The sequence below is a fragment of the Stenella coeruleoalba genome (assembly GCF_951394435.1).
Source record: "Stenella coeruleoalba genome assembly, chromosome: 3".
Lineage (NCBI taxonomy): Eukaryota > Metazoa > Chordata > Mammalia > Artiodactyla > Delphinidae > Stenella > Stenella coeruleoalba.
The window spans coordinates 117519572-117537327 of NC_137148.1; the positions used below are offsets into that span (position 1 = coordinate 117519572).

General features: G+C 43.8%; 2 protein-coding genes and 1 pseudogene across 3 annotated transcripts in view; all 3 read left to right on the forward strand.

Moving 5' to 3' along the window:
• LOC307183662 (protocadherin beta-15-like) overlaps nucleotides 1–17756 on the forward strand; it is a 64269-nt gene that overhangs the window by 21696 nt on the left and 24817 nt on the right. The window lies entirely within an intron of this gene.
• Nucleotides 79–4343, forward strand: LOC307183661 (protocadherin beta-7-like; annotated as a pseudogene). The gene has a single exon. The product of its transcript is annotated as a protocadherin beta-7-like (transcript).
• LOC307184071 (uncharacterized protein) lies at nucleotides 7198–16598 on the forward strand. Its single transcript, XM_079917317.1, has 2 exons — nucleotides 7198–9836; nucleotides 13788–16598. Exons 1-2 carry the CDS (start codon nucleotides 7441–7443, stop codon nucleotides 16216–16218), a joined length of 4827 nt encoding a protein of 1608 aa, XP_079773443.1. The 5' UTR covers nucleotides 7198–7440; the 3' UTR covers nucleotides 16219–16598.

The following is a 17756-nucleotide window of genomic DNA, read 5'->3' on the forward strand; positions in this document are numbered from 1 at the left end:
AGTCTCCTATTGGTAAGGGAACTAGGAAAATGAGGAGGGAAAGTGCAGAAAACTACTGTATTTTCTTATAAACCTTTTAGTGCTATTTGATTTTGAATCAAGGTCAAAGATTATTTGAAAAAAGTGTATTTTAAAAGATCAGTATAATAGAGATCTTGCAAGTCTCCTCAAGGATAAAAAGGAGGGGACTTCCCTGGTGGTCCAGTGGTTAAGACTTCACGATCCCGATGCAGGGGGCCCAGGTTCGATCCCTGGTCAGGGAACTAGATCCCGCATGCCACAGCTAAAGATACCGTGTGCCACAACTAAGACCCAGTGCAGCCAAATAATAATAAAATTTTTTAAATGTCCTATACTGCCAAAAACAAAAAAAAAGAATAAAAACGAGATAAAGTACTAAATATTACTAATAAGAATAGAATTATAACTAGAGATAAATAATGCAATGAAAACATAATACCAAAATGTTTGTAAATCGAAAACATAATACCAAAATGTTTGCAAATCCAGATAAAATAAATGGTTTTTAAAAATAAACTACAAATTACTTTAAAAAGAAACAAAACCCGAACAGATTAATAACCAAAAGTAAAATGGAAAAGATAATCATAGATTTACCACCCAAACCCAACCCATTTAAAAGGCAAGTTGCAATAAAGCATGTAGAAACAGATGATAATTATAAAAACTATTCTGTTACATAAAAATAGATAGAAAGCTTCCTAATCCATACTACAAGGCCAGGATAGTTTAATACCAAAACCACAGAAGCTAAACACACACATTCATGTATACACACAGAGCAGCAAGGGCCAGAAAAATCCTAAAACTATGCTGGCTCATCAATTCCATCTATACATTAAAACAATAATATGTAATGGTTAAATGTCATTTATATCAAGAACCCAAAAATTAAAAAGCTAAAGAATAAATTTCAACAGATGTCAAAAATTACTCTAAAATATTAAAGAATAAAGAAAAATAAGAAAACTTTTTTGATACAAAAAATAGAGCATTTACCCCAAACTGAGATCAGCCATCATAGTTAAAGATGAAATACTAGGAGCGCTTCCACAAAGGCAAGAATGACACCTACTTGCTACTATTAATTTTAAGAGTATTCATTGCATACTCTTGGAAATGCCAGTCATGTGAACACTAACATATATATAGTACTTAAATCAGGTGAAGGGTGGAGGATGGGGGGTAGAAAATGTTCCAAAAAATATTGCGGGTGAAGAGTGAAGACCTTGAAACTGGAAGGATTATTTAATTCACAAGAAACTGAAAAAAGGCCAGTTACTCTGAAGGGTGTACAGCATTATTGGTAAGCAGTTTACAAACAAAAGGCTCTCAACCAATATATGTTGACTTTTTGATGGAGACTTCATTTTCTTATATATTCTTTACTATCAATCTTAAAAACAGGAAAAGGTTTTCTTAGGATTAACTGCTGGTGGGAAGCCAGAGTTTAATTTTGTGCACCTAAATTAAGGAAAAAGACTGATTTATTTTTCTGCGAATGTAGACTCACAGAGACGGATACGATGTAAGCATTTACAAACTAGGATTACTGTGGCCAGTTGAGGGAAAATATGAAATGAAATAGCAAAGACACTAAGGGGAAAAAAAAAATCCTACTCCAGCTCCTTTAATCCGCCATCTTTTTGTTCTATTCCTGAAATTGGGAGTAACATCCACAAAACGCAAGGTGGCGCTGCAGGTTAAAAAGAGAACAAAATATTCGCATAAAGAATGTTGCAGATTCCAGTGTTAAGAGGAAAGCTGACCAGACTAGAAAAGTCAAGGAAAGGAAGCCGTGGTAATAGGTGTTGGGAGAAAGTGGGGATCCCTCCCCACAAGCATTGCTATGATCCAGCTCATTTCTAAGGATTGAGCTGATGCCATTTCTGAATTGCTCGAGGCCGAGAAAAAGTGTTTTTTGAAGACTGGTTAAACAAAGAATGGAGGCCAGAGTGGAGCGTGCTGTGCAGCAAAGGCAAGTACTATTTCTTTGTGTATTTCTGCAAGTGTCTTGGGCTGGTGGGGAACCACTACTGTATTTTGTGGAAGAGGAAGCTGAAAAAGGCACCTTTCTGGCCAACCTAGCAAATGACCCTGGGTTGGGGGAATCCTTAGCCCGGGGACCTAGAATCATTTCAGACCAGAATACAGGATTTTTACTACTCGATCCGTTTACTGGTGATTTATTTCTAAATGAGAAATTAGACTGACAGGACCTGTGTGGCCCCACAGAGCCTTGTGTGCTGCCTTTCCAGTTGTTACTGGAAAAACCTCTTCAGATTTTCTGTGCTGAATTATGGGTCAGAGACATCAATGATCATTCTTCAGTATTTCTAGATAGAGAGATATCCTTGAAAATATTAGAAGTTACCACTCCAGGGGCAGCATTTCTCCTAGAAAGTGCACAGGATTCAGATGTTGGAACAAACAACCTGAGAAACTACACCATCAGCCCCAATGCCTATTTCCACATTAATGTCCATGATAGTGGGGAGGGGATTATCTATCCTGAATTGGTGCTGGATAGACTGCTGGATCAAGAAGAGGTGCCTGAGCTCAGTCTACTCCTCACCGCCTAGGATGGTGGCTCTCCACCCAGCTCTGGAACTGCCCTGGTATGCATCCTCGTTTTGGACATCAATGACAACGCCCATGAATTTGTACAGTCTCTCTACAAGGTGCAGGTGCCTGAGGATAGCCTTGTTGTCTCTCTGGTTGTCACCATGTCAGCTAGAGATTTAGATATCGGAAGTAACGGGGAAATAGTTTATGCATTTTTTATGCTACTGAAAGAATTCTCAAAACGTTTCAAATCAATCCAACATCTGGCAATCTTCATTTAAAGCTGAATTGAACTATGAGGCAATGCAAATTTATACATTAACTATTCAGGCCAAAGATGGCAGAGGACTTTCTGGAAAACGTACGATGGTGGTTCAGGTAACAGATATAAATGACAATCCACCATAACTACTCATGTCATCACTTACTACAGCAATTAAAGAAAACTCACCTGAGACAGTCATAGCTGTTTTTAGGATTCGAGACAGAGATTCAGGAAACAATGCAAAGATGGTGTGCTCCATCCAAGACAATCTCCCCTTCGTCCTGAAGCTACCTGTAGAGAATTACTACACCCTGGTAACCGATAGCTCTCTGGACAGAGAGAAAAGAGCCGAGTACAACATCACCATCACTGTCACTGACATGGGAACCCCCAGGCTGAAAACCGAGCACAACATAACCATGCTGGTGTCCAATGTCAACGACAACGCCCCCGCCTTCACCCAGACCTCCTACACCCTGTCCGTCCTCGAAAACAACAGCCCCGCCCTGCACATCGGCAGCGTCCGCGCCACAGAGACGCGGGCGCCAACGCCCAGGTCACCTACTCGCTGCTGCCGCCCCTCGACGCGCACGTGCCCCTGACCTCCCTGGTGTCCATCAACCCGGACAACGGCCACCTGTTCGCCCTGAGGTCCCTGGACTACGAGGCCCTGCGGGCGTTCGAGTTCCGCGTGGGCGCCGCCGACCGCGGCTCGCCCGCGCTCAGCAGCCAGGCGCTGGTGCGCGTGCTCGTGGTGGACGACAACGACAACGCGCCCTTCGTGCTGTACCCGCTGCAGAACGCCTCGGCGCCCTGCACCGAGCTGGTGCCCAGGGCGGCCGAGGCGGGCTACCTGGTGACCAAGGTGGTGGCGGTGGACGGCGACTCGGGCCAGAACGCCTGGCTGTCGTACCAGCTGCTCAAGGCCACGGAGCCCGGGCTGTTCGGCGTGTGGGCGCACAACGGCGAGGTGCGCACGGCCCGGCTGCTGAGCGAGCGCGACGCGGCCAAGCACAGGCTGCTGGTGCTGGTCAAGGACAACGGCGAGCCGCTGCTCTCGGCCAGCGTCACGCTGCACGTGCTGCTGGTGGACGGCTTCTCGCAGCCCTACCTGCCGGCCCCTGAAGTGGAAGCGGCGGACGCGGCCCCGGCCGCCCCGCTCACCGTCTATCTGGTGGTCGCCTTGGCGTCGGTGTCGTCGCTCTTCCTCTTCTCGGTGCTGGTGTTCGTCGCGGTGCGGCTGTGCAGGAGGGGCGGGGCGGCCTCGGTGGGTCGCTGCTCGGTGCCCGAGGGCCCCTTTCCGGGCCACCTGGTGGACGTCAGCGGCACGGGGACCCTGTCCCAGAGCTACCAGTATAAGGTGTGTCTGCGGGGAGGTACTGGGCCAGCGAGTTCAAGTTCCTGAAGCCGATTATCACCAATCTCACATCCCAGAGCATAGGCAGGATAAGTGGAAGACTATCCCTCATATCAGAATGATTTCGGTTTCTGATAAAGAATGAAAAATAAATGCCGGTATTATATCTGTAAATATATTCCTATTAAGAAATTTATCTCGATTTACCTGTAGAGGAGTGCTTTCACATTATTGCAAGTATTCTTAGGGTCAGAGAATAAATTTCTTGACAGAAAAGGATTCAGCTTCAGCCCTAAGAACACTCCAAAAAGCGTGGATTGTTTACTGTCACCTTTTGTCTCAATTATGCTTTGTGTGCAGTCTAGTACATGACACATCTTATTTGAGATGTTTTTAAATTGGAATTCACTGTCTTCAAATATTATTGCTAGTTTTATTTTGTAAGTTGATTAGAGTGCTCTACAAGTATACCTACCCTAACTTTTAAAAAAAGCACTTACTATGCATCATACACTATTTTACCACTTTTAATTTTAGAAGTAATTCTATGATGGGAGGTATTTTAGAAATGAGCAAATAGATGTTCATAGACGTTCAGTGAGTTCACTAAGGTCACCAACTAATTAATGGCAGAGCTAAGCATCTCTCCTAAATCTTCTGATTCTGGGGCCTTGCTGTGATGCTATACTGTTTTCTCTTGTTAGATATCACCTGGCAAGTTTCTCCCTAATTAAGGAGAAATCTTTTTTTCATACTCATATTCCTGTTCAGTGTTTCGTGTATTTGCAAAGAATAAGATATGTATTTGTGGTTTTATTTTCTTATAAACTAATAATCCAGTTTTTCTGGATCAATTATTCAACTATTATTATTATTTTTTTTTTGCGGTATGCGGGCCTCTCACTGTTGTGGCCTCTCCCGTTGCGGAGCACAGGCTGCGAACGCGCAGGCTCAGTGGCCATGGCTCACGGGCCCAGCCGCTCCGCGGCATGTGGGATCTTCCCGGACCGGGGCACGAACCCATGTCCCCTGCATTGGCAGGCGGACTCTCAACCACTACGCCACCAGGGAAGCCCTCAACTATTATTTTTAAAGCTCTGATCTATCCAAATCTCAAGTACAAAAAAATGAAGGATCAATCTGTGCTTTCTCCTTGTTATCTGAATATGCGACTTTCATTTCATAGAAAAGATTAATGACCATGAATAGAAATATTACATCATTTTGATCGCTTCATTTGTTTATTTTCCTCACATTGCAGTAATTTTCCTACAGTAGTCCCTACCTTTTTAACACGTTTTTCTCCTTTAATTTGAAAGTTTATTTTTTAAAGTTTCTATTCAATATACTTCAGTGCTGAATCGGAAAAGTATAAGAAAAAGAATACTTTTAAATATGCAATATTAAAGAGAAACAAATTATCATTGAATTACTTAAAGATTCTGAAGAGTTAAGGAGAAGCTTTGTTTGTTATAATAATCTGTAACTGCTTTTTCTTTAACAGTTATCCAGATCATTTTTGCAGAGCTGTATTCTGAATATATCATAAGCTAGTGCTGATAACTCTTAAAATAGTAATATTACTGTGCATTACTAATGGGATATAGTCTAACGACAAGAAAAAAAGAACCTCACAGCATTAAAATCTTAAGTTGTTTCCATAGAGTCAGGATAAAATTATTTAGTTTTTCAAGCAAATCAATGGCATGGAAAAGGGGAGGAGGGAATCTTGCACAATGAGAGAAATTAAGACATACCAACCAAATGCAATGGATAGTGGATCTTGTTTAATCTTGATTCAAACAATCATAACGACTTTGAAATAATTGGAAAAATCTGAATATAGATGGGATATTAAACAATATTAACTTAATTTCTTAGGTGTGGTAAGGGCATTGTAGTGGGTTTTTTAAGACATTAAAAGTTAGAGATTTATAATGAAGTTTTATGGGTAAAAATTTAGTTTGGGATGTGAAAATGTTGGGGAGACAGGGTAAATAATTGTAGCAAAATATTGATAATTGTTCTAGCTAGTTTTGAGTACCTGGGGGTTCATCGTACTATTCTCCTTCATTATGGGGTTTGAAATTTTTCAAAATAAAAGGTTTTTAAAAATTGACACTGTAAAAAGAGAAGAGGACACCCTTCTGAGATACAGAATCATCACTACCATCACAGATTATACATGTATTAGAAAGATTCTCCAGCCTTTCCGGTTTCATCGTTTGATATGATAACTTCATTCTGAAATAATGCTGCTCATGAATTATTCTACCACGTGAATCTTGGGGATTTTTTTAGTCATGACAATGGATTAATGCAAACTGAGCTACCTGATGGCATCACATTACATGCCTGGTGTGTGTGTGTGTGTGTGTGGTTAATCTCTTTCTGCCTCAGTTTCCCCATCTGTAAGGTGAGGAACTCACAGCAGCCCTATGTAGTAAGTACCATTAATATCTCCACCTTAGACAGATGAGAAAACTGAGGCAGAGGTTAAATAACATGTCCAAGGTTCACAGCTACTAATTATTCCCATAGTTCATGGCAATAAAAGTATATAATTCTGCAAGTTTTCTATGTTATTATATATATATATTTAAATTTCTGCATATAGTCTTTCTTCTCAGGCAAACTGTTACATAAATATTTTCTTTTTGCTACAAACGCAATTAGCATTATTGAAAGTAGTCTCTACTAATATCATTTCTCCTGTATGGCCCTCAGACAACTGCCTCAACCTTAAGGTTCAGAGATAGTAAAAATAGTATTTTAGCCTTACATAGCTCGGTGATACGTACTGGCAAGAGTTGGGAACATTGGGGAGTTCCCTGGTGGTCCCGGCTTCAGTCCCTGGTCGGGGAACTGAGATCCCGCAAGCCACGCGGCTCAGCCAAAATTTAAAAAAGCAAAACAAAAAGAGCTGGGAACATTGCATCCATTTTCAACCCAGAAAATGTAAGATTCTCTGAGGACGCGTGGTGGCGCTGCACGATAAGGTACAAACCGGAACCGCAGCTGCGTCTCCATTAACAGGCAAAACTCAACAGCAGAGCCTGGAAGCCCATGAGAAGCTTGGATGCCACAGAAGGAGGACTGGGTCCTCTGTAAAGGACTACTTACTGGAATATTTCTGAAGTACCTTGTGGAATAACTACAGTCTCAGAAACGTACTGAGGCCTTTACAGCTCAGCGGAACCACCCTCGCCAGAGGCTATACCGAGCAAGAACAATGGAGGTTGGCAGGAAGCTCATTTGCAGACAAAGGCAAGTCTTTTTCTTCTTTTTCTTCTTGGGCTTAGCTCAGGCGGGCTCTGAATTTAGGCGTTATTCTGTGGTGGAGGAAACTGAAGGGAGCTCTTTGGTAACCAATTTAGCAAAAGACCTGGGTCTGGGGCAGGGGGAACTTTCCAGGCGGGGAGCTAGGGTCATTTCCAAAGGAAACAAACTGTATCTGCAGCTCGATCAGGAGACTGGGGATTTACTGCTAAATGAGAAACTGGACCGCGAAGAGCTGTGTGGTCAGACAGAGCCCTGTATGCTGCGTTTCCAGGTGTTGCTAGAGAATCCCTTAGAGTTTTTTCAAGCTGAGCTACAGGTAATAGACATAAATGACCATGCTCCGGTGTTCATGGACAGAGATATGTTGATAAAAATATCAGAGAGCAGTCCTCCTGGGACTAAGTTTCCTCTGAAGAACGCTCAGGACATGGATGTAGGCCGAAACAATATTGAAAACTATACCATCAGTCCCAACTCCTATTTCCGGGTCCTCACCCGCAAACGCAGCGATGGCAGGAAATATCCGGAACTTGTGCTGGACAAAGTGCTGGATCGGGAGGAGGAACCTGAGCTCAGGTTAACCCTCACTGCTCAGGATGGCGGTTCTCCACCCCGGTTTGGCACCGCTCAGGTCTCCATCGAAGTCGTGGACATCAACGATAATGCCCCTGAATTTGAGCCGCCTTTCTATAGGGTGCAGATCCCCGAGGACAGTCCCATAGGCTACCTGATTGTCGAAGTCTCTGCTACGGATATAGACATAGGAGTCAATAGAGAGATTTCCTATTCACTTTTCCAGGCTTCAGAAGAGATTAGCAAAACCTTTGAGATCAACGCCATGACAGGAGAAATTCGACTTAAAAAACAACTTGATTTCGAAACAACTCAGTCTTATGAGGTCAATATCGAGGCCAGAGATACTGGAAGTCTTTCTGGGAAATGTACCGTTCTGACTCAAGTCATGGATGTGAACGACAATGCTCCAGAAGTCACCATGTCTGCACTTACCAGACAGATCCCCGAGAACTCTCCTGAGACTGTGGTTGCAGTTTTCAGTGTTTCAGATCTTGATTCTGAAGAGAATGGGAAAATAAGTTGCTACATTCAGGACGATCTACCTTTTTTCCTTAAATCTTCCATGGAAAACTTTTATACCCTAGTAACAGAGAGACCGCTAGACAGAGAGACCAGAGCAGAATACAACGTCACCATCACCGTCACGGACTTGGGGACCCCCAGGCTGAAAACCGAGCACAACATAACCGTGCTGGTGTCCGACGTCAACGACAACGCCCCCGCCTTCACCCAGACCTCCTACACCCTGTCCGTCCGCGAGAACAACAGCCCCGCCCTGCACATCGGCAGCGTCCGCGCCACAGACAGAGACGCGGGCGCCAACGCCCAGGTCACCTATTCGCTGCTGCCGCCCCTCGACGCGCACGTGCCCCTGGCCTCCCTGGTGTCCATCAACCCGGACAACGGCCACCTGTTCGCCCTGAGGTCCCTGGACTACGAGGCCCTGCGGGCGTTCGAGTTCCGCGTGGGCGCCGCCGACCGCGGCTCGCCCGCGCTCAGCAGCCAGGCGCTGGTGCGCGTGCTCGTGGTGGACGACAACGACAACGCGCCCTTCGTGCTGTACCCGCTGCAGAACGCCTCGGCGCCCTGCACTGAGCTGGTGCCCAGGGCGGCCGAGGCGGGTTACCTGGTGACCAAGGTGGTGGCGGTGGACGGCGACTCGGGCCAGAACGCCTGGCTGTCGTACCAGCTGCTCAAGGCCACGGAGCCCGGGCTGTTCGGCGTGTGGGCGCACAACGGCGAGGTGCGCACGGCCCGGCTGCTGAGCGAGCGCGACGCGGCCAAGCACAGGCTGGTGGTGCTGGTCAAGGACAACGGCGAACCGCCGCTCTCGGCCAGCGTCACGCTGCACGTGCTGCTGGTGGACGGCTTCTCGCAGCCCTACCTGCCGGCCCCGGAAGCGGAAGCGGCGGACGCGGCCCCGGCCGCCCCGCTCACCGTCTACCTGGTGGTGGCCTTGGCGTCGGTGTCGTCGCTCTTCGTCTTCTCGGTGCTGGTGTTCGTCGCGGTGCGGCTGTGCAGGAGGGGCGGGGCGGCCTCGGTGGGTCGCTGCTCGGTGCCCGAGGGCCACTTTCCGGGCCACCTGGTGGATGTCAGCGGCACGGGGACCCTGTCCCAGAGCTACCAGTACGAGGTGTGTCTGAAGGGGGGCTCTGGGACCAGCGAGTTCAAGTTTCTGAAGCCAATTGTGACCAATTTTCAGGGCCATTCCCCTGGCCCAGATATAGAAGAAACCCCCAACTTTAGGAAAGATTTTGGTTTCAGTATTCAGTGACAGCAATTGTGTTTCACGTTCCATATATTTTAAATTGATGATACTTCAAGGTGATGGTTTTTCTGGCAACCTATCATGAACTTTTAAACTACACTCAACTTGCTTGCAAATTTTGTTTTAAAGAAAGCTATCTTTTCTTCATTACTGTAAGAAGATTAATGGTCCTAAATCTTGCCTCTCAAAACACTGTTGAAGTCAATAAATGTACAGGTTCTTTCTGGCATAGCTTAGAAATGTGTTATGAAAAAAAACAGTGGGAAATTAATTCTGTATAATCAGTTATATTTCCTTGAGTTTTTCTTATTAGTTTTTAAACCATTAAGTACATAAGAGCAGTACTGTACTAACACACTGAAGCATGCCCAATCAGGAAGGAGAGAAAACTGGTACAGTGAGAATTTGGCTCTTACTTTATTCTGCTCTCATAGCACTTTATTCTTATTTTCTCTTATTAATTGTATATTCATTAATATACCAGTGTTAGTTTTAATATAGTTATTGTAATTGCTTTCCATTTAGTTTCCCTGGTGTAAAAGGGGAGAAAAAGCTACACTGTGTTTATCCAGTGTGATGAAAGGGCATAGCAGGAAATTGGCTTTTCCCACTTGAGAAACATTGGTCATACTGTGACAGAAAATGCAGTAGCTGTCCAATCTCCATTCATCTTTTCTTCTTTGGTAACACACTCCAAATTTCATTTAGAGCATTAGTGTGCTTAGTCAAAAGAACGTTTTCCCAGGCTCCTTGGCAGCTAAAACGGGACATTTGACTACATGTATATGTAAATGTTGTTAGAGACTTCCAAGAAGGCCATTAAAAGGGAGGTGACTCATCTAGGAAAGGGTCCCTTTTTGTCCTTCTCTACCTGCTTCTTGCTGCTTGGAATGTGAGAGTCTTGGTTGGAACACAATCAGTCATATTGAGCCATAAAGCAACACTAAGGATGGAAATAATGGACCAAGACAGTCAGTATAGAATAAACTGATTGATAAGGACCCCTGATAATCACAGTTACCATGTCATCCCTGGATTGCTCACTTCTGAGCTTTTTTTACATAAGAAATAAAGGAACTTCTATCTCATTTAAGCCACCATCATTTTAGTTTTGTGCTACCTCCAGTGGAATCCAATCCTAATGCTTTCACAGTAAGACTTTTTGTTAAAATGTTATATAATACGGTAAAATGGACAGATCTTAAGTGTGTAGTTTGCTCTAATTGATCTTTGTCAAGTTTTCCTTGATTTCTAATTTACTTAAGAGTACAGAGTGCTTTACATTCATTATCTTTTTAATCCTCTGCCAAACCCTAAGGAAGTTGGCATGTTATTTCCTCTTTTACTTGTTCACAATTCTGAAGTAATAAAAGGAAAAATTTGGAATATATTCTAAGTCTACTTGAATGGAATGTTCCAGTTCTTAACCAGTACGCTATCACAGCAGGCATTAACTGGTGGCATTGTCTTCCTAACCAAGGAAGTGAAATCCTTCTATTGCATGAATTGAACTCCTATATAGAAATGTAACTTTTAGTCTGTAGCTTGATTGTTCTATACCAGAGATCACACTGCTCTGGACCAATAAACCCAAAGTTCTTACAGAAGCACTGACCTAAGTAAGCTGGGTCAGGTACCACAACTGACCTTCATCATGATCTTATCAGCCTGATTACCTTCCTGTACCTTCTCAACATATCACATTCATAATTGCAGAAATGAAGGCCCTAAACAGGGAGTAGAATTACCCTATGGTTGTATTTCTGGAGTTTTTTTGTACTATTCCTTCAGTCTTTTTCTGTCAGTCCTAATATATATTTTCTCTTTTTTTTGGAAGTTTATTATATACATTCTGTAAGTCCCTTATTCAAATTAAATATACTGTATTCATTATAGCGCACTATTTCTTTGAAAGCAGTTGCTATTCTAGTATTAGCTCTAAATGAAATAACTAATTTCAGAAAAGTATAGGCAATGATGTGGAGGAATTTTTATCACTAAATAATTTAGAGATTCTGGAAATTAAATAGAAATAAAGATGATAGGCTCCAGTTATTTTCTATTAAAACTAACCATATGTCTTTGACAACGCCTCTTAAAAATTATGCTGAAAAAAGATTTAGAGGGTCATAAATGACTTTATTCTGAAAGGATGGCTCACAAGAGCCGAATCAGACATTCTTCAGCATTTGCTGTGATAATCCAATTTTGTAGAGTGATGAATTTTTGTTGACTCAGATGCTGGGTGCATGAAATTTCATGCTTATGTATTCATTTTCTATTTCTACTATTAAAAATTATCACAAACTTGGTTGCTTAAAACAATAAAAATGTACTACTATATAGTTCTGTAGATCTGATGTCTGATATGGGTATGACTGGGTTAAATTCAAGATGTCACCAGGGGTGCGTTCTCTTCTGGTGGCTCTAGAGGAGAATCTATTTCTTTCTCTTCTCCAGCTTCTAGATGCTGCCTACAGTACTTGACTCATGGCCCCTTTCATCCATCTTCAAAGGCAGCAACATTGTTTCTCTTAGTCCACTTCTTCTGTAATCACAGAGGGGTGTAATCACCCCTCTGACCATAGCCAGGAAAGGTTCTGTCCCTCCCAGATAATCCAGGATAACCTACCCCCGACAAGGTCCTCAATTTACTTATATCTGTGAATTCTCTTTTGCCATGTAAGATAACATATTTACAGATTTGGGGAATTAGGGCATGAACATCTTTCGGTGGGTGGCCATTATTCTGCCTACCGCAGGTAGCTTGGAAGAAAATTATCTGGTCTAGCAGGACGACCTGTGGCCAAAGGAAGGCATACAAAGACCTTTATAACAGAAGTTTAGACCCCATTGATTGAATGCTTTAACCCCAGACAAGGTATTTATCAAAAATTGTTCTACAGATTGTTAACAAAAACACTGGATTTATAAAAACATTATGAATCTTTACTGGAATTCAATTTAAATTTTAAAAATGGAAAATCTGAACTAAAGAGTATTTTGGGGTTTTTTTAGATGATGAAAATGTTCTAAAATTGACTGTGGTGATGGATGCACTACTCTGTGAATATACTAAAAGTCACTGAATTGTAGACTTTAAACGAGTGAATTGTATGGTATGTGAATTACATCTCATTAAACCTGTCTTTTAAAAGGAATAAAACAGAAATTATTCTTGTCATGATAAAAAAAAATCCCAAAACATGGCAGGCCTAACCCTTAGACTGCCTTTTTGGGAAATAACTTTCCAATAATTTGAAAGTTTCAAAAACACATGTCCTCAGGCTTAGGTGTTGGAAAGAAGAGGAAGTAATCTACTCTTTAATAAGGCGTTGATAAAATACTCTCTTTAGAACCATCACTGATTGCAATTTTGCAGTGTCCACTCATCTGTAATTCTATAACATGTACCATGAAAATAATGTACTTGTGAAACTGTTCCCATACTATTTCAGAAATATTTTTCTTCTAAATTTATATTCTTCTCAGCTTAAATGTTAATTAAATTATTTTATTTAATTATTCACCCTGAACAGCTTTAAACAGTCAACATAATGAAAGTTTGCTCTTAGTACTCTTCCTGTGTAACAACACAGCTCTCTCTGAACTCATAAAAACCACAAGAAAATAGAACTAAGTGTTTCATATTACAGAACACGGTTGACACAGCCTATGTGTTACATTTAGGAGAATTTTGCATCCAACGTTAAACCAGAAAAGATAAGACATAGTAAGAACGCATGGTGGCGCTGCAGGTTAAGGTGGTGAGAAACAGAATTGCAGACGTAGCTCCAGGATCCAGCCAGTTTCACACTGCCTGGAAGCTGAAGAACAGCTTTCTCAGTCAGAGCACAATGTGCGTGAAACCTCTTTAAAACTGTATTTAGAGACATAGTTCTGACCTGCTATACTGCAGGACCGGACTACCAGGATCCTGGGCATATATGAAGCTCCTGTGAACTCAGTTTTCAGGAAAGAGCAATGGAGATTGGATGGATGCACAATCCGAGACAAAGGCAAGTCCTAGTTTTCTTTGTTTTGCTGAGCATGTATGGGGCGAGCGCAGAGTTGGGGCCCTATTCAGTAGTGGAAGAAACAGAAAGAGGCTCCTTTGTGGCAAATGTAGGAAAAGACCTGGGGCTGGGGTTGACAGAGATGTCCACCCGCGGTGCCCGGATCATTTCCCAGTGGAACAAAGAGCATTTGCAGCTCAAGGTTCAGACTGGGGATTTGCTCATAAATGACAAACTAGATCGAGAGAAGCTATGCGGTCCGAGTGAGCCTTGCATACTACATTTCCAAGTATTAATGGAAAAACCGTTAGAGATATTTCAGGCAGAACTGAGAGTGAAAGACATAAATGACCATTCCCCCGTGTTCACTGAAAGAGAAATGTTTCTAAAAATACCGGAAAACAGTCCTATAGGAATTTCATTCCCTCTGAGTAATGCTCTGGACTTGGATGTAGGCAGCAACAATGTTCAGAACTATAAAATCAGCCCCAACTCCCATTTCCGGGTTCTAACCCAAAATCGCAGCGATGGCAGAAAATACCCTGAGCTGGTGTTGGACAAAGAGCTGGATCGGGAGGAGGAGCCTGAAATCTCATTAACCCTGACAGCGCTGGATGGCGGCTCTCCGCCTCGGTATGGAACCGCCCGGGTGCGCATTGAAGTGGTGGACACTAACGATAACGCCCCTGAGTTTGAGCAGTCCCTCTACAAGGTGCATATTCCCGAAGACAGCCCCGTAGGCTCCCTGGTTGTCACTGTCTCTGCCAGCGATGTAGACAGTGGAGTCTATGGGAAAATATCATACGCATTCTTTCAGCCTTCAGAAGATATTAGTAAAACTTTGGAGGTAAATCCTATGACAGGAGAAATTCGACTGAGAAAAAAAGTTGATTTTGAAACAGTTCTGTCTTATGAAGTGGACATCAAGGCCACTGATGGAGGAGGTCTTTCAGGAAAATGCACTCTTCTCCTGCAAGTAGTGGATGTGAATGACAATCCTCCAGAAGTGACAGTGTCTGCACTCACCACTCCCATCCCAGAGAACTCCCCTGACATTGTAGTTGCTGTTTTCAGTGTTTCAGATCCTGACTCTGGGGACAATGGGAAAACTATTTCCTCCATCCAGGATGACCTTCCTTTTCTTCTAAAACCTTCAGTCAAGAACTTTTACACCTTAGTAACCCAGAAAACACTAGATAGAGAAGAAAGAGCCGAGTACAACATCACCATCACCGTCACAGATATGGGAACCCCCAGGCTGAAAACCGAGCACAACATAACCGTGCTGGTGTCCGACGTCAACGACAACGCCCCCGCCTTCACCCAGACCTCCTACACCCTGTCCGTCCTCGAGAACAACAGCCCCGCCCTGCACATCGGCAGCGTCCGCGCCACAGACAGAGACGCGGGCGCCAACGCCCAGGTCACCTACTCGCTGCTGCCGCCCCTCGACGCGCACGTGCCCCTGGCCTCCCTGGTGTCCATCAACCCGGACAACGGCCACCTGTTCGCCCTGAGGTCCCTGGACTACGAGGCCCTGCGGGCGTTCGAGTTCCGCGTGGGCGCCGCCGACCGCGGCTCGCCCGCGCTCAGCAGCCAGGCGCTGGTGCGCGTGCTCGTGGTGGACGACAACGACAACGCGCCCTTCGTGCTGTACCCGCTGCAGAACGCCTCGGCGCCCTGCACCGAGCTGGTGCCCAGGGCGGCCGAGGCGGGTTACCTGGTGACCAAGGTGGTGGCGGTGGACGGCGACTCGGGCCAGAACGCCTGGCTGTCGTACCAGCTGCTCAAGGCCACGGAGCCCGGCCTGTTCGGCGTGTGGGCGCACAACGGCGAGGTGCGCACGGCCCGGCTGCTGAGCGAGCGCGACGCGGCCAAGCACAGGCTGCTGGTGCTGGTCAAGGACAACGGCGAGCCGCCGCTCTCGGCCAGCGTCACGCTGCACGTGCTGCTGGTGGACGGCTTCTCGCAGCCCTACCTGCCGGCCCCGGAAGCGGAAGCGGCGGACGCGGCCCCGGCCGCCCCGCTCACCGTCTACCTGGTGGTGGCCTTGGCGTCGGTGTCGTCGCTCTTCGTCTTCTCGGTTCTGGTGTTCGTCGCGGTGCGGCTGTGCAGGAGGGGCGGGGCGGCCTCGGTGGGTCGCTGCTCGGTGCCCGAGGGCCACTTTCCGGGCCACCTGGTGGACGTCAGCGGCACGGGGACCCTGTCCCAGAGCTACCAGTACGAGGTGTGTCTGACGGGAGGCTCTGAGAGTAATGAGTTCAAATTCTTGAAGCCGATTCTCCCCAACCTCCCGCCCCAATGCCCTGGGAAGGAAATAGAAGAAAATCGTACCTTCTACAATAGCTTTGGGTTCAATATTCAGTGACCATAAATAACTTTTATATCTCATAGGTATGTTGTTTTGTGGCACTTCCATACCAACATTATTTCCCCCAAAATGTGTGTGTTTGAAGTTGTACTGATGTTACTTTTATATTTTCGCATGTTCTACCCACCTTTACTTTTAAGTGAATGTTTATCTTTACCTGTGGTTGTAGTTAGATAGCAATTTATTCTCTAACCAAGGAGGTCTTAATTTGTAATTAATTTGCCTCCTTAAATAATAACACCAAATCAGTTTTTGCTCATGGCCCTCTCTCCAGTTGAACTTTCATTCACAATTATGCTTATGATAAAATAAAGCAGACCACTTTCAAAGTATTACAAGGGTTCAAGTATTTCTTCATTTTCTTTCTTTCTTGCGGTTTTTCTTGTGGTTGAATAATGGTTGCTATTCAGAAATGTCATTCTTTCTTTAAATTCACCACTGTTTTACTTAACATTTTAAAATGTTTATTACTGCTGAAAATATACCTGAAAAATCATGTCCTATGATACAATCATAAACACCTTGTTAGAATGGGGCAGAAGGCAATTTTCTTAGTGTCTCTTCTTTACTCATCCTGGAGGGTTATTCTGAAGACACATTAATATTGTGGCCGCCCACAGAATACTGGAATATGAAGTTATAATTTTCCAGATGTCTCATTAATGTTACAAAGGTATGATGCAACCTAGTTGAATACAGGCTCCCAAGTAATCATTTGTTTATTGTAGAGTGGACTTGTTTGCTAATGTGTATAATTTTTTGCCTCCTGTGTTATCCCAGAATTTAATATATATACACTGGGCACTAATTTTCAAACTTTAAAAAATCACAGGCAACTGAAAAATTATATTGTATATATTATATAACATACATATTTTATATGAAAGAAATGTTTTGTGAACAGTGCTTAGCTTTTTTGTGATACAATCTGAAATTGCCTGTATTATTCCATTCTGTTTAATTTTCAAATGTGGTCATGATCCACTAAATTGATTTCATGACCTACTAATGGGTAGCAATCCAAAGTTTCAAAACCACTTTTCTCAGATATTTGTAGAGTACTGAAAAGTATGAAAAGATAGTCCTTTAACATTCTAATTTTCGAACTTTTTTCAAGTCATTGTAGGAGGAAGTTTTGTTTCATGCTGTACAAGCACCAACCAACCACTCTTGCCTTTAGTAACCTGACTATATTACAGAAGAGAAAGCCTTCATTGTTGGGGGAGGATCTTTCCAATGAATTTCATCAAAAAGTCTAAAGTCTGTGTGTTGTGGAAGGAAAATGTAGATGAGCAAAATGAGTAAGGGTATAGAAGGAAAGGAAGTGTGTGTGTGAGAGAAAGAGTAGGCATGAGAAAGAGGAGGTGCATGAGGGTGAGTAAAATGATTGCTTTTATGCCTGAGGTGGGACCACAGACTGGAGTCAATGCCACGCACTGCCTCTTGAAGATATTCTAATCTTATCATTATAGAGGGGCTGGGTATTAGTCAGTTAATAATGCCTGGAAGTCAAACCTCTTGCTCTAACATATCCA